At 43.7% G+C, this 22,242-nt stretch overlaps 1 protein-coding gene across 1 annotated transcript in view; it reads left to right on the top strand.

Annotated features, from left to right (window-relative positions):
• Positions 1 to 18,476, top strand: part of Pgm1 (phosphoglucomutase 1) — a 56,848-nt gene extending 38,372 nt beyond the window's left edge. Inside the window, exons 7-11 of the mRNA XM_027400497.2 lie at positions 411 to 526; positions 7,777 to 7,912; positions 11,055 to 11,238; positions 13,433 to 13,567; positions 17,786 to 18,476. Of these exons, the coding sequence (XP_027256298.1) occupies positions 411 to 526; positions 7,777 to 7,912; positions 11,055 to 11,238; positions 13,433 to 13,567; positions 17,786 to 17,875 (661 nt within the window). The 3' untranslated portion in view covers positions 17,876 to 18,476. The remainder of the gene's footprint in view (positions 1 to 410; positions 527 to 7,776; positions 7,913 to 11,054; positions 11,239 to 13,432; positions 13,568 to 17,785) is intronic.
• The last annotated feature ends 3,766 nt before the right edge of the window (positions 18,477 to 22,242 follow it).

Genomic DNA, 22,242 nt, shown 5'->3' with positions numbered 1-22,242 from the left:
TGTTTGCTCTGCACCTTCGCTATGCAATGCTGACCCCTGTGATTGTTAATAAACACATCAAAACACCATTCTCCTGCTCTTTATGGGATGCTTGCTGATGTGTTTTGTACCCAGACACATGGGTTTAAATGCCCCAACCCTGCTGTTTTGCTCCGTTAAACCTCAAGTATTAAACTGTGATCTGAATAAATCCTTTCTTCTCCTCTTCTCCACCTTCCTCTGAGTCCATACAGAAGAGCCCCTTGTGCCTAAGTTTTCTTTTCTGATTTTCCACTATACATAGAATTATGTCTACCTCTAAGAAATGTTAAATGGGACCCTTGGTTACAGTGATGGTTGCTCCTCTCCATCTTCACATGGCTCTGCTCACAGTCCTGCTGTGATGTAACTTTGATTTCATGCCTTTCAAGGGTAGCAAACGCCACAAAGGTCGCTTTGTATGAGACCCCAACTGGCTGGAAGTTTTTTGGGAACTTGATGGATGCAAGCAAACTGTCCCTTTGTGGGGAGGAGAGCTTCGGGACTGGTAAGTTGCCCTCATGCCAGCATTTTCTCTCCCACAACTGCTGCCTCAGGGGAAAGTTTAGACTGCCTAGATCTTAGAATAGCAGCAGGAGCCAATGAACCTTAAATCAAGACATGATTTATTTATGACAGTCTGGTGAAGTATACACATTCACAAAGCAGTGGGCACATTTGGACAGGAGGGCTGGCTTTACTTTTAGAGGATCACAACTACCGAGACAGGAAGTTTGGGGGCCTCCTTGGCAGCTTTGCACATTGAGTTCTCTAGGGATTAAACACATGATAAACACAGTTTTCTTCCTTTAGTGGCCAAGGAAACCTTAACAAATGTTTTCATTTCTAAGGAGAAATATGGTAGATCAAGTCAGGTCTTTTGTTTTGTTTTGTTTTTATGTAAGAAAAGGTTTTGGCATGTCATTAAATCTTTCCCTTTCATAGAGCCAAGTTTTCTATAGCAACAAATTATGATGTTTTATCAGGGTTAACTGAAGGAGACCTTGAGGGTGAAACTAAGTTGATGGGTGCTAAAAATGTAAACATATAGCCTTGTGTGAGGGCCTAGGTATGGACTATAGCTAGAGAAGGGTGGCATGGAATAGGACCTGGTGATCTCTGAGCCCCATTCCTGTGCTTTCCATTCTCATCTCTGCCAGTCCAAATACTGATTTGAGCTCTGGCCTCCCCCATGACTTTACTTACTGTCCCAATGCACCTATATCAGTTGGTCTTCTCCAGACATCTGCACAGGCATGTACTCTTTCTAGCCACCCAGTTTGCAAGGCACTCAAGTAGTCCCACCTCTCTCTGCCCAACACTTTGAAGTAAGGGGGCTCATTTCTGTGGTCCTTTGTTACTATCTGATCACCCTTTAGGAAACAAAAAGTCAAAACCAAGCATTTGCCAAGCCTTGCAATTGAGTGCAGTGGTAAGCAGGACCAAATACTGATCTCCTTTCTTCTGAACCTGGAATCTGAGGTGGGAGGTGTAAGCTGTAGACTGGAGGCAGGTTTTTTATGAAGTTCTGAGCAGTTCACTGTCCCTGGAAGAGTGGCAGTGCTTCTTGATAACAAATTGACCTGATAGAATTGAATACTGAAAAAGATAGGTGAAGCGTAGCAGTGGTGGTGCACACCCTTAGTCCCAGCAGTCGGGAGGGAGAGGCAGGTGGATGGCTGAGTCTGAGTTTCAGGACAGCCAGGTCTACACATAGAAACCCAGTCTGAACTGCCCCCCTCACCCCACAACAAAAAAGAAAGGAAGGAGGGTGAATTTGAGGGTTGAACAATGTCCCTAAAGGATACTAGATTTTCCAGAATTCTGCCTCTTTAATAAGAGAATATAAAGTGACTGCTTAGTCCTGTTCTACTTCACAAAATGTGTTCTCCAATCAGTTGAGGTGTAGCACCAGCCATTCTTATAGTCCTCCTCTCTTTCATTTTCTATGCTAGGAACTGAAGCTTGAGCATGCTAGGTGAACACTCCACCATAGAGTCTCATCCTCATCTCAGTTACACAGAGCTTCTAGGGAAGATGGCAGCAGCCCATGTCTGAAGCTGTTGCAGGCAAACTACCCCAATAGGACTAGGCTTAGACCCTACTTATATTTAACTCAGGCATACTGTTACCTGCATGCCTGCCTCCTCACTTGTGTCTTTGTGCTCCTCTGCAAGAATGGGAGACACCTTGGTACCTGGAACATGCTGGCATTGATTCTTGTTTGTTGAATATAGAGTGAAGTTCATGTTAACACAGTTCCTGCTGTCCAGGCACTTACTATCTCCCAACAAAGGCACTCTGTAGACGGAAAACCCAATTCTAGAGCAGTCATGAGGCTATGCAGATGTGCTAAGTGGAGAGCTGGGAGTTCCTAGGGGTCAACCCTTGAAGGCTGGAGTGGGCTACAGAAGGCTTTCTGAGGAAAGTCCTTTCCAGCTGACACTATTAGAGCACAGAAAGGGATACAGGATGGGATAGCGTCATGCAGCTAAGAACCGGCTATTCTTGGGCAAACCCTTCTTGAGAACTGCCTTGAGCCAACAGCGGCCACAGCTCCTAGGCAAGAGTAGAGTATGATCATGGGAGATGGTGGCAATAGCACAGAGAGGTCAAGGGTGCCGTCTTGCATGAGCACCAGGTGAAAGCTCTGCAGATGTTCGCCAGGCTACTAGGAGTGCATGGAAGTTTCCAAACAGAGAGATCTGCGTGTTCAGGGGAATGGGAAGAGAGAGAAAGAGACGGGCAGGCAGACAGACAAGACATGGATACTTTCAGAGAACTCTGCGCTACTGTTTTCCAGCTGTCCCACCCATCTCAGGCTGTCATCTGGCAGAGGCAGATGGCAGGGCAGCTCCTGAGATGCCCATGCTAGTAAATGTAACCAAATCCCTAAACCGTTAACCCTTGGCTCCCACTGCCAGGGTTGACATTTTTCTTGCCTATGACCCAGAGCATGCCCAGACTGAGCCCAGTTTGTCCTTACCACAAGGTGCTGATTAAGCTGAAGTGCAATGACAGGTGTTGCAAGATGCTGAAAGGGCAGATTTCCTCAGGCTTGCTGTTAGGCCCTGCACTGGAGCAAAAATGAAGACACTGAGAGAAACCCAGAACTACCTTTCTGCCAGTGTGGGTGATAGCGGCTTTTCTTTCTTACATTTTAGTGAGCTTGGATTCTCGTAACTTTAGGGGTTGGGGGTGTTTCCATGACCTAGAGGAGAAAGCATATTGGACTATATTTTTCCATTTTCTTTCCACATGTACAATGAAAGACGTTATGTTTTGAAAGCATAATATGGTGAATGGAAAACATTACTTTCCCCTAAAAATTCTGTTTTTCTCCTTATTACTAATAGCATCTTGCATTTGCATTATAAAACACGAAAAGTTTGTAAGTCTCCACTTGCTGGTCTGAAGGACGTCTCACAGCTGTGTGAGAGGACAGCTTTCTCTCCCTTTTTACAAATGACAAAACAGAGGCTTTGGAAAAGTAAAGCAACTGATTTAGAACCAAATGTCTCCTTGAGACAGCAACTCAAGTTGAGATTTTCTGTCTCTTACAAAAAAGCACTTTCTATTGAGCCACAGCTATGAAAGCAGGTTAGCAACACAGGCACCATGCCACTTCTCACTAGGAACTGTTAGTATTTATCAGAGCACTGAAGGAAATAGAATTTATCCAGCCTTCCTGAGCGTTAACCATATTACCTGGAGTTTTCTTCCATCCAAGATCAATAGAACACAAGAGACTAAAGACCCCACAAGTAGACTAGAATGCATGTTGACGTCATCCAAGGCAGGTGCTTCATTTATGATAGTAAGTGTATGATTTAGTTAGTTCCAAATAACTTTGTCAAAGTTGGTAAGACTTTTAGGTTTCATTTTCATTTCTCATAAAAGAAAAAAAATCTAAGTGTCTTACTTAGAAGTGGAAATATATCCATGCTGTCTAGCACCCTCCCAACCCCCAAGGAAAGAAAAAAAGTGTGTGTGCACTTCTTAATTATTAATTTATTTTAATTTAGAAGGAGGTGCCAGGTGTGGTGGCACACACCTGCAGTTATTAGAGCACTTGAGGGTGGAGGCGGGAAAGCTACAGGTTCCCAGCAGGGACACACAGGGAGACCCTGTCTGTAAAACACAGAAGGGTTGGAGAGATGTTCAGCGGCTGGGGCACCCATTGCTCTTGCAGAGGATGCTAGTTCAGTTCCCATTACCCAGGCTGGGTGGCTCTCAGCTTCCTGTAAGGCCAGTTCCAAGGTTTTTGATACCCTCTTTGGCCTCCACAGGCTCCTGCATGCATGTAGTGTACATAAACACGCACACAGACTCACACACAGACTCTAAAATAAATAAATAAAATTTAAGAAAACTTTTTGTTTTCTTAAACAAAAAGGAAAAGGAAAACCATCGGAACACAGATAAATAATTTCAAACTATCACGAATCTGCAGTATATTGGGGGGAAGCTGCCAGAATCCTCAGAATGAACTGTTCCAAAACATCTCATTTGTAAAACCCATGAGAGGCAGAGAGCTTTTTATTACTTGAAATAGGAGTAAAAGCAAAAGTCTGTAGATAATGAAATTATGTAAACATTTCCAAAGCATGTTATATAAAGCCTTAGAATGTACTGCCTGTAGTTTCTAGTCTTGCAGCATCTGGGTTTTAAGATGTCACTTCACTTCTTGTCCTGGTTGGTTTTTGTCAGCTTGACACAAACCTAGTCATATCTGGGAAGAGGGATCTTAATTGAGAAAATGTCTCCATTAGACTGGCCTTTAGGCAAGCTTGTAGGGAATTTTCTTGATTAATGATTGAAGTAGAAGGGCCAAGCCCACTGGGGATGCTGCTACCTCTGGGCAGATGGTCCTGGCTGTATGCAAAAGCTGACTGAGCAAGCCATGGATCAAGCCAGTAAGCAGCATTCCTCCAAGACATCTGCTCCAGTTCCTGCCTCCAGTTTCCTGCCTTGAATTCTTATCCTAGCTTCTCTTTCCCCATGTTGCTTTTGGTCATGGTGTTTATCACAGCAATAGAAACCCTGACAAAGGTACTCTACAAGTGGCATCCATCAGAGAGAAAAATGTTGGAAAGAAAAACTATTTATTTTAATAAAAAAGAGAAATTGTTGGAGAGAATGAATTAATTAACTTGCTCATTCATGTGCACATCCACAGTTAGTTCCTTGCTAAATGTCACATGCTATATACTGGTCATCAGAATTAGTTACAAAATAACAAGTCTCTAAGAAGCACAGGGTTAGGGGGAAACAGATAGGAGGGGCTCACGGAGTATGGTTATCACTCCAGAGGTCTTGCTTGGGTTGCTGTAGAAGAAACAAAAAGAAACTCATAACTGCTCAGAAAAGTTAAGGAGAGGATATTTAAGTTGGGGCTAAAAGGATGAAGACAGAAAGGAAAATGTTGTGATATGTTATTTATGATTTATTAAAGCTTGCCTGGGGATTCAGAAAGTAAAACCAGGCACAAGCTATCGAGGTCTGGCAGTGGTGATACTCACCTTTAATCCCAGCAGCCATGCTAGCTAGCCAGGCAGTGGTGGCACACACCTTTAATCCCAGGATTCAGGAGACAAAAACAGATGGATCTCTCTGAGTGCAAGGCCACCCAGGGCTACAAGAGATTGAATCAGTCTAAATGAGTAACAGAAAAGAACGCCTTTAATCCCAGGACTCATGAGAGGTATTTAAGGCAGGAACAGGGTCGCAAAGCTGCCATTCATTCTCCAGCCACACTGAGGGAAGGCAGCAGTCCAAGGCTTAATGAGAGCTGGTGGATACAGGATCGGCCCTTTCAGCCTGAGGTAGAGGTAATAGCTAGTAGCTTGCCTACTTTGCTTTTCTGATCTTCAGTTTGAAGCTTGAACCCCAATATCTGTCTCTGGGTCTTTTATTTATTTGTGTTACAACTGGTACCCAACTTGGAGCTTGAACCTATAATCCTGAGATTAAGAGTCTCATACTCAAGACACCCCCAGCCATGTCCACACAGTGGCCAGCATCATTCCAGATACTCTGAAGTACTGAGGAAAACACGATCAGGTGCAAAGGCAAGGAGGACAAGAGGACATGTAAAGAACTTCACAATGTGGCAGTATGGGAAATATACTATTCTATAAATCATAGAATAGATTCTAAAAATCTATTCTATGATTCTAACCACGTGGAATCCTCAGAAAATAGAAAATTAGTTTACTATGGTGTATGCTTTGTTTTGATTTTTTTTAAAAAGTTAAAATGCTAAAAGAAAGTTTTGGCTCATGGCAGGCTTCTAAAAAAGGTCTTTCTATACACACAAACATATGTATGTGGGTGCAGCGTGCGTGCGCGTACATACACACACACACACACACACACACACACACACACACACACACACACGAGTCACAGTCATTCATGCAAAGGAGATAATTTCTTGATTTTAGTGAAGATTTTAGCAAGAACCTCAGCAAAAAGAAGAATGTGTCCCAGTCACTAATCCGGCCCTTACTGGTTTAAAGAAAGATGTCCTAGAACAGGGTTGCCCACTAGAGTTTGATACTTTGTGCCAACCTGCCTCTCAGAAGGGTGGTACCAGTGTAATACAAGAGCACTGTAGCAGGATCTCATTTCCCTTATACTTCCCCTAACACCCAAGGTTCTAACTTAAATCTGTGGCTGTTTGCTAGAAGTACCAGTTGCTCATTGTGGTTTTAATTATCTTCTTAAAAATAGTGTCAGCCTTTTGTTACATTAGGTAATTATAAAATAACCAATTAATTTTTATATGAATTGCCCAGTATATCTTTGGCGTACTTGTGTTTATTTAGATCTTGCTTTCTTCATATTAATAGCATTCTTTTCTATACTAAATATTGTAAATATCTGTTTTACAGTTGTAAATAATAATAGATTCTTTAAACTGTATCAGTGACCTTTAATTTTATTTATATCATAGTGCTATATAGAAATAAAAAAGAATAAGCATTTTAAAAGTAAATAAATGTGTCAGTTTTTCTTTATGAATAATGGATTTGCCTGCATTTATTACTCTCAAGAGTAAAAGGAAACTTGTGAATTTTCTAGTATTTTAAGGCTTTCAGACCACCCCTCCACCTTTTCCCATTTTTTAAAGACAAGTCTTCATATAGCCCAGGCTGGCTGTGAAGTCTGATCTTCTTGCCTCCACCTCTCCAGTGCTGAGATGACATGTATACACCATCATACTTACCTAGCAGGGGTTTCAACTTCTATATTTGAACTGTTTTCTTTTTAAGGAAAAAACCCTGAAGTTTCTTTATATGAGCCCGTTATGCTAACATCATTAAAAGCAATCCATTATGTTCTCATAGGCTCAAGGTGAGACTTTATTGACTTCAGTCTCCCCTGTATCTACATCTCTATCTGGATGCTTTGCTTTGTTCCATGGTGCTTCAGGCTGTTTTATCTACTGAAATTTACAATAGACATGTTTTCCTATTGTTTATTTAAGATTGATATGGGACCTTTCCTCTCACACTAATACTTTGTAATTGATACACCAGGCTCTACCAAATCACTCCAGAGATGCTATTGGCATCTACCTTTGATTCCTAAGTTTCTTCCGTTGTTTGTCAGGACTGTGCCACTTTGTTGAACACACAAGTCCTTTCACATGTTGGAGTCCTCGGAAGAGCCCTTGGCTGCTTTAGTAGCCTGTGTACCGCTGGGCTTGCACTCAAGGCCTCTTGAAAAGCCAAGTTTCTCATTGCCTTGCAGGTTCCGACCACATTCGTGAGAAAGATGGACTGTGGGCTGTCCTGGCCTGGCTCTCCATTCTGGCCACCCGAAAGCAGAGCGTGGAGGACATCCTCAAAGACCACTGGCAAAAGTTTGGCCGGAACTTCTTTACCAGGTAATCCAGCCTGGACTGGGTTCCAGGGATCATGGGGAAGTGGGCAGAGAGACTTCTCAGGGACAGTGTTTATCCTGTCTGTAATGACACTGGCACCCAAGTCCATGCCGCTTCTCTAACTGGGGACTTTGAAAATGATCTGCTCAGGGTGAAGATGAAGTCCATTTTTAAGCCAACCATAAAGATCAAGGGTTTTTAAAAATTAGCTAGCCTAATCAAAAGAATAAGCAGTATTTATAAGTACTTTAAATGTATCTGTCAGGTAGACAGGATAATAAATTGCACTTAGAATCACAGAAATCGATTTGAGCTTATTTTTGTTTCTGAGTTAGGAGGTCATTTAACCTCTGTATTCAGTTTTCTCATCTGTAGAAAGAGAAATATTGGTTTGGCTATTGAGAGGATTAAGTGAAATCAGAGTCCGAAGATGTTTTCTAATCTCTGGAGTTCAAAAAGCCTGGAAACATTTCTCCTTAAACTCTGGAAAAAATTAATGCTCAGCTCAAATCAGCTTTCTGACTCATTAACTAGGACTCCATGCTGCTGGTCAGCATCTCATCCACTGATCCAACAAATATTTACTATCTATTTTTCTTTCTCCCAGGTACTGGTGATTCTGTAGGGAAAAATATTTAAGAACACTTAACAATTTTTTACCATATACTCTTGTATTTTTAAAAGTGTTAAAATGTCTGATGGGCATTGGTGGCACACGCCTTTAATCCCAGCACTCGGGAGGCAGAGGCAGGCCTCTGTGAGTTCGAGGCCAGCCTGGTCTCCAGAGCGAGTGCCAGGATAGGCTCCAAAGCTACAGCGAAACCCTGTCTCGAAAAACAAACAAACAAACAAACAAACAAACAAAAAGTGTTAAAATGTGAGGAGTGGGGCTATAGGAGAGCTGAATAGTGAGTGAAGCATCCATGTGGTCAGTATGTAGGAGGCTTTGGGTTCAACTCCTAGTACCCCCAAAATATGTTTTTACCAGTAGTGTTTTTCATTATTTCTAATTTGACTATCCCTTACTAAGTGTAAAAATCGAATAGTTGTTTCCCTGAATCTCAATATTTTTACAAAAAGGGATATTAGGTAAAGTGTTTATATTTGAGAAATTTATAAATATAATTTCAATGGACCTCAGTTACATTTTTTTTAAAAAAAACAGGAATTCACTCTCTATATTGCCCTGGCTGGCCTCAAACTTACAAAGATCTGCCTGACTCTGCCTTATAAGTGCTAGTATTAAAGGAATGTGCTGCCATGCCTGGCTATTTTTTGTTTGTTTGTTTGTTTTATTGTTATTTTTTTCCTTAGTTGCATTTTTTATAAAATGGGTACTAGATGTTTTTAGAAGGAAAAGAAAGTATGTATATCCCAGAACTGATAGTCTATGATCTTCAAAAAATCAGAAAAATATCAAACCTTAAGCAACTTGAACTCCTTAACCTTTTAAGAGGATTTTTGACTAAATTACTCTTTTGTTGAATGCATAAATAAAAAACTGCCATGTGTTATCAATGAAGAAGTCCTGGGGACCAATCAGGAATGTTCTTCCTAGGAGCAAGAACACCTGGTAATTCACAGTAGCAATCCTGGACACTCTGGATCCAGAGTGTCAAAAAAACACCAGCATGTTTGTTGTTATGCTCTGTGGTGTCATCTGAGTCATACAGACTCCTTGTAAGCACTCCTTGAATAGACTCCAATGAACTGATGAATGAACAGTAGCCAGAGTGGAATCAAGGTTGAGTGGTGGTCAGAGCTTCACTGTTGATACACAAACACACTTCCATATTGGAAATGGTTCACCATATTTTTACTGCCTATCAAATACAAATGCAAATCAAGGACTGCAAATCCAGTCTTCAGAACCCACATTTATGATTCATGCTGAGTCCTCTGTATCCTCCATTCACAGAGCAATGTACCCTCATCATCTTCCACACTAGTGTCTCACCTGAGCCTTAAGACAATTATTTGATAAGACAACTGAGATTCTGAGAATCCGGACAGCTGACCCTTCTGTGCAGGTAGCAGCTAGCAGAAGCTGGAGATGTAGTTTGCTCTGTCTGGTTACAAAGCCAGGATTCTTTCCATTCCAGCCCTCTGTGTTTGTGTCTTTCCCAAACACCCAAAAGTCACAGGCATAAGGCACAGAAGTCTGGTTGTAATTTCTTGCTCTGTCATTTTACCTGGGGGAAATCGCCAACTTCAGGACAGAGGGGGCTTTTTGTCTTGGCTTCATAGACTCCCGGAGCCAGAGTATGTTGGCTGTAATTCTCCAGTATTCCTCGTGTCTCAGAGGTGTTATCTTGCACATCTTGTACTCGTTTCGATATAGCAAACAAATGGATTCTGCCATCTTGAGCCTCTAACTGTTTCAAGAGGACATGTACCATCAGGTTAAGAAAGCATGCCAAGGTCTTTAACTTCACAAGAAAGAGGTTGAGAACAAGTCTTGAGAGAAAAATAATCATCACAGAATTTCATTTGTGCTACAGCTGTTTTCTTTTCTTGACCCCTATCATCCACTTCAGGCATCCCTCTGCCAGGCTGAATTTAAAGCAGAATACACACCCTGCTGAAGTAGGCTGGTGTTTGAAGCATAACTAGTTAGCTTTTGGCTGCTTATCTGGTCTCTTGATAGTCCAGCCTTGTTCTAGGAAATTCTGTGGGTACTGGAACCCTGCTTAGCCACAGTCTCATAGCTTCACATAGGTCCAAAACTGAGGACAGGCTCAGCCTTCACCTTGTAAGAGCAATAGGCATTTGGACCAGAAGGACCAGAGTCATGGTATGACGGAGAGTTCTTTGGAGGTAGTAGAACTGGTCATGTTCCCTCCTCAAGGTGTAGGGATGCAGCAGTAGATGGTGGCTCCTCGAAGCCCTTAAAGCATCCTTGAGCTTCTTTCTTTAGAAAAGCCACCCCAGGAGTTCTCTGGTTATTCAGAAGGCCCTGTCCTTTTCTTTTGAACCTTCCTTTCATCCCCAGCACACACCATTCCTGCTACTGACAAGCTCACAGCTTTTCACCAGCTTCCTGGAGTTAGATGGCTTTGGGGGAGGACCAAGCAAAGGATGACAACAGTGCTACTTGCCTCCGATGCCCTAAAGTCAACCCAGGGGTCTCAACTACTTCTTCCAGGTATGATTATGAGGAGGTGGAAGCCGAGGGTGCAAACAAAATGATGAAGGACCTGGAAGCCCTGATGTTGGACCGTTCCTTTGTGGGGAAGCAGTTCTCAGCAAATGATAAAGTCTACACTGTGGAGAAGGCTGATAACTTTGAATATAGTGACCCGGTAGACGGAAGCGTTTCAAGAAATCAGGTAGGAACAGATCGTGAGTATGTGAGAGATACCCCAGCGTGTCATCTCTGAAGCCTCAAGCAAAAAAAAAAATGGAAAAGACTCTAGGTTGTGTTTGCTTGGTGGGCCTGTTTTTCTAGGGCTATGAATCTCAGCTGGCCTTCTGCCCAGTTCCATGTGACTCTCAGAGAGTTGTGGTGTTTTGTTTTTGTTTTTGTTTTTGTTTTGCCATAGTTCTTTGCAGCCTCTTGTACCTCCATGCTAGAACTCAGCCTAGATGCTAGGGGGTTTTGTACACCCAAAAATTATATCCAAGATGCCAAGTGGAATGTATAAAGAAGTCTTAAAGATGTAGAAAAACATTACTGTGGCCCTAGATATCATTTTTTCTCTCTTCAGACACGATAGCAGTATGATGTCATGAGTGACATTGAGTGACATTGTATGTACTCCTTTAATATACTCTAGATTCATAGTAACAGTATGCCTCCCCAAGGAAGGCTTCCCGGTTAGAAATTCCCACTGTTGTTATCTGTGGCCATCTGACAAGGCAGTGCTTAGTAGAACAGCATAGCTGAGAATCTGACCTGTCCTGGGTGGTGACAGATGGCTGGGTTTCTCATGACCAGCTCCCAGCTGGTCACCCTTCTTGCTACTTCTCACAGTCATTCAGCACCCAGGGTCTGCTCACTTTTACATCTGTTGCCTGTTGTCAAGGAATAAAGTCATGCCTGGGAATTCAGAAGCAGGGACAATTAAGGGGATGAAGGTGTTGGTGTACACTAACCCTCCTGCTTGCTTTTCCCAAAGGTCTGCAGAGCTTTGACTTGCTTTCTTACATGGCATCTGCCAGGTATTGGAGGAGATGGATTTGGGAAGTCACTAGAAGCCCCCTTGTAAAGAGTAGAGCCTCCCATGGACTTTTAGTGTCCAGTTCTAGCAAGTGGAGTAGCCTTATGCCTTTGCCATGAATGAGGACTCTGGATCAGTCTGGATGACTGTAATTTAGGTCTTGCAGGAAAGAGGCCTGTAGAGGAGAGAGCAGCCCAGAGGATGGCAGAGCGGCCCAGAGGTTGTAGTGCAGCCTTAAGAGCAAGAACAGAAGTTCAGAATATAAGGCCCCAACTCTGCAGGCACCTCGTCCTTGAGGGAGGGGCATGGCAGTGGCATCATGGGAAGGTAGAGCTGTGTTCTGTGCCACAAGGAAGGAGACAGCAGTGCCACTTTGTAGGAAACTAGAGCACTTAGTGGGAAGATGGGGTAGGAGAGAAAATGGCCTAAAGTAAACATAGGGAGGAGGTTTTAGAAGCTTCCAGTTGAAGCTTGGGGGTGAGGACAACCCTGGTACACTTCTAGAAAGTAAAACATGCTGGGTGGGAGTAAATGTACCCTCTCTGTTGACTAGCTAGAGAACACCCTCTGCATGTCCCATCTTCTGTCCTCACATCAAATCTAAAGAATGGCACAGCTAGAACTGTGAAGTGGTGACAAGCACCAAGGGAGGAGTGTCCTTTCTGATCAGTCTTTGGCATCATACACATAGACTCATATGGAGTGAAGGACCCTTAGGCAAACGTCTGATGTAACCTCTCTTGCTTATACTGGAAAACAGCTGTCTGAGAGTCTTCAACATCTCTCTAAGTAAAGCATAAAGGTACTGGAAGGAAGGGAAGGAGAAAAAGGCTTTGCACCACCACGGATCTCACTTTGAGTTATCAGTCATCAGGTGACTGACCATTGGATCATGCTGGGTTAGGGTGAGCATCCACTCCTACTGTTCAGGGCACTTGGCCCTTTCAGAGATTGCCTCCCAGTGCTCTCTACAGAGCCCTTCCTCTCATCTGCCTGCAGTTCCCTCCAGAGCCTCAAGTCAAATCCTGCATCTAGCAGCTTTACTTATTTATTAAGCTTCAAGCTGAAATGACCAGTCCATGAATCACAGGGAAATGGGCAGGGGTGAGAGCCTTATGCCTCCAGCATCACCAAGATTGTATCTCCCAGATGACCCTGGAAATGCTGCTCCTACATTAGTTAAGCCTCTCCGTCTGGATGCAGTGAGGCTGATAGAAGGCAGACTCACAGGGCTCGATTGCTACCATCTATCAAGGATCTAATCCTCTAGTGGATAAGATTGGGTCTCCAAATGGACCCCTCATGTCTGCCAGTCTCCCTTTCAGCCTTCATGGGGAAAACCCCTTTGCTTATCTTTTTCCAGGGCTTGCGGCTTATTTTTGCAGATGGTTCTCGTATCATCTTCAGACTGAGTGGCACCGGGAGTGCAGGGGCCACCATTCGGCTGTATATTGATAGTTATGAGAAGGGCGCTGCCAACATCAATCAGGACCCCCAGGTAATGCCTATGCCCTGCACCCTGATTCATTATTTTGGTTCAAGGGAGTGATTGTGGTCCACTGAACCTGTGACATCACTGTCAATTCTCAACGACCCATCGGGCCACCAGCTCTACTTGCTTTCTCCTTTGTCTCTTGTAGTATGTTAGAGCAAAATGACCAATAACGATTAGATTTTGTCAGAACATTTGCTGTTTACTAAGCCCATTGCATAAATACACTCAGTTAACAATCTCGTGCTGTTTCTCATGTGAGTGTGTGTGTGTATGTTTCTCTCTCTCTCTCTCTCTCTCTCTCTCTCTCTCTCTCTCGTGTGTGTGTGTGTGTGTGTGTGTGTGTGTGTGTGTGTGTGTGTGTGTGTATGACATATGTAGTGATGTATACCTATGTCTTTCTGGAAGCCAGAGAAAGATGTCAATGCCCTGCTATCATCTACCTTATTCCCCTGAGACAGGGTCTCTCACTGAGCCTGAAGCTAGGCTAGCAGCTGGCAAGTGACCTCCTCTGTCTTTCCGCCTCACAGTGATGGGGTTCTAAGTATGTGCACAGCCATGCTCTGCTTGTTGTGAGTTCTGGAGATGTAACTCACGTGGTAATACTTATGTGGCAATCTTACCTGCCCCAGCCCCTATTCATTTAGTTCTCAAATTGTATAGACTGTTATTCTCCCTTATACTGATGAGGGCACTGAGGCACAGAAAGGCAACCAGCACTTCCTAGGCATGTGCTCCATTCAGTGACAGCTATACAAGAATGGACCTTTGCATTAGTTCATGTATGATGTCTGTCCTGTCCTTGGTCATGCATTGCTTTGCTTGGTGGGCCACTTGCTCTGACAAAACATTTGCTGGTTCCAGCTTCATCAGGGTCAGGTACAAGCAGGGCCAGGTAGTCTTATGTGTCTTGCTGGAAAAGTCTACTGACTTGCAGCCTACTGAGTTAGGTCCCTATGGAGTACGTAGGAATGAGCAGGGGTCCCGGACTTCCAGGATAAGATAAGAGGATAAATGGTGCATAGAGGAGTTTCCCCAAGTGTGTTCCTCACAGCACTAATCTTGGCAGATGATCCTGTGCTTATATACACAAGTGTGTAGGGAACACAGCACATTGCTCTCTCCAAGATTCATATTGTACCATAAAGGCTCAAGGAAACATACCCTAAAAGATGCTCATTTAAATGGCATCTTGCCTTTTCCAAAGGCATATAAATGGCCAGGAGGTACTTAAAAAGGAGGCCCTGCCACTATTCATAAGGGAAATGTCGATGAAAGCCAGAATAAGTTACAACCCCATCCCATCTGACTTTTGGCAAAAGAACTAAAGATAAGTGTTGATGTTGGGGAATAGGAAGCACACTGGTATTACAATTTTCAAAAATGTATGAACCCCCCATACACACAAAACAAACAAATCGCAAAGAACTTCCATGCCATCAGCAGTCTTTGTCTGGGTGTGTGTCCAGAGAAACTGGAGCCTTTATGCTGAAGAGACGGCTGCACCTCCTAGCCAATTGACAGTTCCATTGTCAGTCCAGCTTTATTACTGTCAGCAGAGGATGAGATAAAGGTGTGACCAAGTCACACAATGCAAAATTATTCCATCTTAAAAATAAGAGAGTCCTGCCATTTGCAGCCACATGGTGAACTTGGAGAGCATTATACGGGGTAAAATAAACCAGTACTAGAGAGACAGATGAAGTATGAGCTTATTTATTTATGGAAGTGAAAAAAAAACAATTTATTTAAGTCAGACACAGAGAGAAGGGTCATTAGCAGCGGCTGGGTAGGGTCAGGAGATGTTAGTTAAAGGGTAGAGACTTGCAGTTGAGCAGGATGCAGGAGGTCTGGAGGTTTCACAGCCACGTTGATGCCTGTATTTAGTAATGCTGCATCAAGTGCATACATTTTTCTAAGAAAATATATTGCTGATGTCTTCACTACCACCATGACATAAAAAGAACTATGAAGAGATTGGATGTGTCAGGTAGTTTGACCAGTAGGAATCACTTCACTACATAGCTCCTGTTGGGAGCTGGGGATTTGGCCTGATGGTAGAGTGCCTGCTTAGCATTCATAAGCCTCATCATTCTGCAAAGAACCAACTATTTAAAAATTACATTTGATACCTTAAATATAAAACAACTTTTATGAAAAAGAAATGAAATAATGTATGTCATATGTACTTTTGCGCAAAGCCCCTTTTTCTTCTAGTACCTCATAAAATCTTATAAAACTTGAATTTGGAGATTCTGAGTATAGGGGTTTGAACATATAGGTTGTAGAGTTAGAAAGGTCTTATTTTAAATTCTCTTCCCATCACTGAGAACCTGTGTACACGGGTGAATTGTTCCATGTTTTTGTGTCTTGGTTTCCTTGTATATAAAATGGTGCAATGATAACTTTACATCATGGTAGGGACATGGGGAGACAGTGAATTTTAAATGCTTCATCACTGGGGCAGGCACATGAGATCAGCTTTTAAGAAAAATCCATTCAGGGCTGGAGAGATGCACAGAGGTTAGGAGCACTTGCTGCCTTTGCAGAGGACACAGTTTTGGTACCCAGCACTCATGTGATAGCTCGGAACCATTCATAACTCCACTTCCAGGGAATCTGATTCTTTATTCTGACCTCCATGGGCACTAGTCACATGTGGTGCACCTATATACATGAAGGCCAACACCCATATATACAAATAAAGGCATCTTTAAAACATTAAAAATTAAAAGTCAAAAGAAGTTCAAAGCTAGTGAGGTGGCTGAACAGGTAAAGGCACTTGCTACCAAGTCTTATGACCTGAGTTTGGACCTCAGAAGCCACATGGTGAAGGAGAGAAGTGCCCCCCCCAAGCTGTCTTCTTAGCTCCACATGTGTGCTGTTGTATGCTTCTGTGCTCATGTAAAAAAGAACAGTTCATTTTCAACTTTTTGACCCTGAATTTTTAATTGTAAAAAACCCCAAAGTATATCTTCCTGTTGGGTTTTTGTTTTGTTTTGTTTTATATGTGGTTTAGTGATACAAAGCACATCTGCATTGTTCCCAGCAGAGCGTCCGAACCTTTTCATTTTGCAAAACTGAAACTTGACCTTTAGATGGCAGCCTCTTTTTCTGTCAGTCTTTGCAGCCAACCTTCTGCTGTCTGAACTTGACTAGATATGTGCTGCACAGTTGGGTTTGTTAAAAAGGAGCCACAAGAGTATGTTTCTGTGTCACACTTTTTCCAGCAGCCAGGTTTCAGCATCAGTAATCTCCATATCCTTTTGTGGTTTGGGCTTCCCTAAACCTTGATCCAAGGGCCCTGAGGTCTGTACCACAGGCCCTTAGGATAAAGAAAGAGAAAAGGAGGAAGACAGGAATGGTTGTCTCTCTTTTTATCTTCAGGATAAAAGCCTAGTCCGCACTAGACAGAAGGGATGAAAAAATATATTTCTTCTGAACCTAAATTCCCAGGCTGGAGGATCATACAAAATATTTTGGGTTCTCTCTTGCCTGCAGACACCACCAGCCACCTGGGGAGTGTCTGCCTTTACTCTAGCTGCCGTGTCTAAGGCCCAAGGGCAGTGGCATGTGGTGGTCTCAGCTGGTGGAGCTGGCTTTCCCAGTTAGCATGATTTGACATAGATGAAAGACAGTAACAGCAAGAAAATGTCCTGTTTGGGCCATTTGTGTCCAGTCACTATACACTTTTGATATGGTGTGGTATCAGTTTCCTCTGTAAAACAGGTAGTTTAACTAGATGTAGTTTTCGTTTGTCCAGTATCATAGATGATTCATTTCAACAGTGAACTCTACATCCTCCCCAACCCCCAGTGAAAACTAGCTGTGAAGGAGGGGGTTGCATCTGAAAGATCTCTTTGGATGCAGTGTGAGGATCAGCTCAGAGGATGTAGAAGGACCTAGCTAGGAGAACAGTGTTTTACTAGGACACTGTTGCAGAGGGTTGCAGAGAAGTGGGTACCATGGCGAAAGATTTATAGTACAAGAATTTCTTAGGCTTGATGGGATGAATGTGGGGGATGTGAAAAGGAAATACCCAGAATGCTTTGCAGGGTAGACCCTGGAGTTGGCTCACTGAAGTAAGGGGTGCTGGAGCCAGTCTTGGGTTTGCTCTATTACTTAAGAGCCTCAGGTATCTTGGAGACCTGGTGGTTGGACTCATGGACCAGGGATCTGTGTATGAAGTGATGGAAAAGGTTCTTCCCTTTGTGTTTCTCTCAGGTCATGCTGGCTCCCCTGATCTCCATTGCTCTGAAGGTGTCCCAGCTCCAGGAGAGGACAGGACGTACTGCCCCCACTGTCATCACCTAGAAAGATGGCCAGACGTGGTACGTCCCTCCACCCAGGACCTATCCACGCCACCCGATTGAAGAGCATGGACAGAAACTGTATTCGCCTGGGCTTTTTAGGACTTGATTTTTTTACTTCCACTTGATGAATAACCATTTGTGAGGCACAGCCACTGTATATAGGAGAGGGAAAGCCGACCTAGGGCTCACACTCAAATCTGTACCCTCTCTTGCCCTGTGGAACTGCTGCTGTGTGGGCCTTTGTCTCCTAGCATCAGGTACTGTTTACATCACAGTGTAAAGGTCTGGAGACTGAGGGTCAGCAGTAAGGTTATCTTCTGTCTCTAGAGGGTGCCCAAGATGTGACAGAAGCAGCAGCAACAGCAGCAATAAGGCCATACTCTGTCAGCAGGATGTGCCAGTGAAATGATATTGAAGTTCCTGCTCCACTGTGAAAGTCTCCCCATTTACTGTTTACATGCAATCTGACAAAGTACGGTTTCTGGTGCCTTCTCTCAAATCCTCTGAGTGAGACATGCTTGTCTACAGTTCTCTGCATTGTTTTGCAGCATGGTCCCATCTGCACAGATATTTGGGATATTAAAGCTGAATGCACTACTGTTGCCTGTTGTCTTCTTCACTCTTAACTTCAGAGAAAGAAAATAGACTGTCTGCCTTGTTTGAGGAGGGGGAGTGCATTTTGTTTAGGGGTAGTGTTTTGTTTGATGAGAGGGGGGATTATATTTTGATGTCCTAGCAAGAAAAAACTTGATTTCTGGGTAAGTTGAAAATACTTAGATTTAAGAACTGTAATTTTCAGTTCCATCAGGACAGTGACCTCTGGATACTCCAAGGTTATTGAAGAAAGCTTGGTGCAGTAAAGAGAGTTAGGAAAAATGTGATTTCAGATCTGGTGGATCTGGTAGAGCAAAACTATATAAGTGGTTTTCAGTGTTGGCTGCCTCAGGCCTAGTGAAGAGGCAGAAGAACCCTCAGACCTTGTGTAATCTTACACTTTTCTATCCAGCCCACAAGGATAATATAACATGTTAAAAGTATGGACTTGAAGCCAAGTGACCTGAGTTTGAATACCTGAAACCCTGGGTGACCTTTGGATGTCATTCCCCTCATCATCAAAGTGGGAGACGAGAATGGTTCTAACTTTGGGGGCATGGGGATCATTGGTGGCATAAACCCATGAAGAGTTGTGAGTACAGTATTTGGTCCACAGTAAGTTGTCAGATAGGCAGGGTCGTGTTGAGGAGCACAAATTATAATATTCACAGTTCCTTTTATGAGTTGCAAGGGTCTTGCAACACAAAATTACTTTGTTCTATTGCCTATCCCAGAAAGGGCTCAGCTCTACCTACCTCCACCGTGCAAGGTGAACTCTCTATTACAGATAACAGATGAGGTTTCCAATGTCACCATTTAACAAGGGAGTCAGCCAACAGCTGAGCCTCACTGAAGACACTGGTTGGTGGTGATGGATGGGTTGTGTTGTAGCACTCACTCCATGCCAGGCACTACTTGAAGTGCTTTCCATGTGCTCTGGAATGCCCAATAATTCCGTGAGAAAGGTATTCCCATGTTACAGGTGAGGAGCAGTTCCCCACCAGAGTCACAACCCTTGGAAAAGGGTGGGTGCCCCCAAGCAGCCCAACCTCACAGTTCACCACTGCTCAATATTACTGCTTTATGTCTAGACTATATCAAACAGTGAGAAAGGTGTGAAAACATTATTCTACTTACTAAGGGTTGCTAATGTGCAGCCAGAGTGTTAAGAGACTTAGTGTAATACTACTGTTCCCCCAAGAAATAGAAACATCTGAATATATCGGTCCACCAGGAAATAAGTACTGTCTAAGGGTCAGAGGAAAGAAATGATGTAAAACATCTATCATTGCCCTCAAACTGCCTGTAGGATTAGCCAGGGGATCAGATCCAGGGTAAGTAGAATGCCATGAGTTGGGAGGACAATACCTGCTGCTGGCATTCATATTTTTCTGGCATCTATTCTCTTTTAAATGTTGAGATGCGTGCCATCCAGAAACCCTCCAACCAAGAAGTTAGCCCCATGCTAGTCAGCTCAGTTGAAACCTAACAGAGGTTTCAGCATCTTGTCTCGAGTCCTCAGCTACTATAAGCAGGGGCCCCTTTCTGACACTGTGTTTCCTTTACTCTCCACGATTCTCTGGAGTTCTCTAGAGTGAGCTGCAGACACTCCCAGTATTGCAGCCCCTGGGGTGGCTTTAAAAATGTCCTGCTTGCCTCAGCCACAATTTAGCTGTTTTTCCTGACCTAACTTGGCCACTGCATGGAAGCTAAAAGCTGAGTATGGGATGAGGGAGATGGCTGGAGCCAAGGCCAGGTGGGTGGGGCAAGGTCATCCTGCCTGCTGGAGGGTGGGAGTGGGGGGCAACAGTGAACCTGGAGGAGGAAGAACAAGAGCTTGGCCTGCTTTGCAGCAGCCAACACCCCACCTCCCCCAAAGATGTGGTTGTTGAGTCACTCTTGTTTTCTTTGTGGTGTGGTGAGGATTCCAGAGAGAAAGTTGGGCCAGAGTTGTTTGGGGCTCAGCTTAGAAACTTCATTTTTCCTTTGTCTTGACTTTTGCTCCCCCTGGAGAAGCAATTTCTTGCTCCGTTGTTCCCCAGCACCCCAATTAGACCAGGCTTCCTACCCTGGGCCCCTCTCAAGGAGAAGGAGAGCACAGGCCAAGTTCACTGCAGCGCTGTTTTCCTTTGGTTTCTCTGCCTCCTCTGCTCCAGATTCCATCCAGCTGCTGCATTTCATGACTGATGAGTCCAAAGCTAGCCTTGATGTTCAACAATCCTCCAGAAAACACATTCCTGTGTGCAGGAGACACACCCCTCACTAGTGATGCCCCCAGATTAGAGTGGGTATGGTGAGAGAGTTCACTGATGCTCTCCCTGTACATCTTCCCAGGCATGGCAGGGCTCCCTGGCTTTCTGCCTCCACTCACCTGTTAACACTGTTCAGGGTCTACTTGACCTCTTGAATGCTGATGTTCAAAGACCCCTTGCCCTGCCTGCCTGCTTGCTCTGCCAGCTTCTTTCCCCTTTCTGCCATCGGAGACACTTGCAGTTTCCTTTAAATGCCATGCTCCTGCCTCTAGACCCTCCAGTCTGCTTCACTCTGCCTCTCCCCAATCATGCCCTCTATAGCCATCTTCCTTATGTCCCTAATTATAGGTGTTTTCCTGCAAAGTTGTTTCCTGAGCCTATATTGTTCTAACTGATGTTCTTTTTCACTTCTGCCTGAAGCTCCGTGGTGGACAGGCTGATTCTGTACCTTCTCCCATGCTCTAAGTTCATGCCTGGTACTTAAAAAAAAACTGTTAGTGTGTTTGCGCTGAGAGAGTGAAACCACCTTTCTCTCATGGCAATTTCATTATGCTGTGACTTTTCTGGCTTAAGAGGTAGGAATATCTTAACTTAGAGGTATCAAGTGAAGTGACCAACTTTCCTGGCTAATGAGAACCTTTCAAAGCTGAAAGTAAGAAAGCAGGGGAATCCTGGTAACAGATGGGAAATCTACATCAGGGTCCCTTAGAATAAGATGTAATTTGCTGCATGCAATGTTAGGCATCTGTAGTCCCAAGCATGCAGGAGGCTGAGGCAGAAGGATCTCTGAGTATAAGAGTTCAGGACCAGCCTGGGCAAGATGGCAAGATCTCCATGAACAGGAGTTGGGGTTGGGGAAAAAGAATGAAAGGAGGAAAAGAATCAGGGAAGAGGAATACAGAGGGGGTGGGAAAGGGATGTGGAGTAATTACTAAATATTACAAGTAGTTTTATCACTTATTACTGTAAAAATCCAGGGTCGATTTGCAGAAAAGTTCTTTCTATTGCTTGTGAAAACAAGTTATTGTAACCAGACAGAGGCTTTTTCTCTCACCTGCCAGATCCCAAATAACCACTCAGAGGCTTAATATTACTTATAAATGCTTGGCTGGTGGCTCAGGCTTATTACTGGTTAACTCTTACTTTTAAAATAATCCATTTCTATTAATCTATGGTATTGCCACATGGCTCATGACTTTTACTGGTCTGCTGGCATGTTGTTCTTTGGGCATCTAGATGGCATCTCTGAGACTCTGCCCTTATTCTCCTGTATCTCTGCTTGGCTCTATCCTGCCTTTCCATGGGCCAAAACAGCTTTATTTATCAACCAATGAGAGTAACACATATTCACAGCATACAGAAAGACATCCCACATCAAGTTAGTTTCCTTCAAGGAATTACTAAAGCAGGTTCAAGTTCTAAAGCACTCTTTGAAACCAGGCTGGAATGAGATTGGTACCCGGCCCTGGGCCTCACATTTCAGGCCCTTCTGGAAGGCTGGGGGCTTGGCCTTGTTGGCTCT

This window comes from Cricetulus griseus, chromosome 2 (assembly GCF_003668045.3).
Source record: "Cricetulus griseus strain 17A/GY chromosome 2, alternate assembly CriGri-PICRH-1.0, whole genome shotgun sequence".
In the NCBI taxonomy this organism is placed as follows: Eukaryota; Metazoa; Chordata; class Mammalia; order Rodentia; family Cricetidae; genus Cricetulus; species Cricetulus griseus.
Note: the sequence above shows the minus strand (reverse complement) of the source record. Positions and strands in the feature narration are given on the sequence as shown.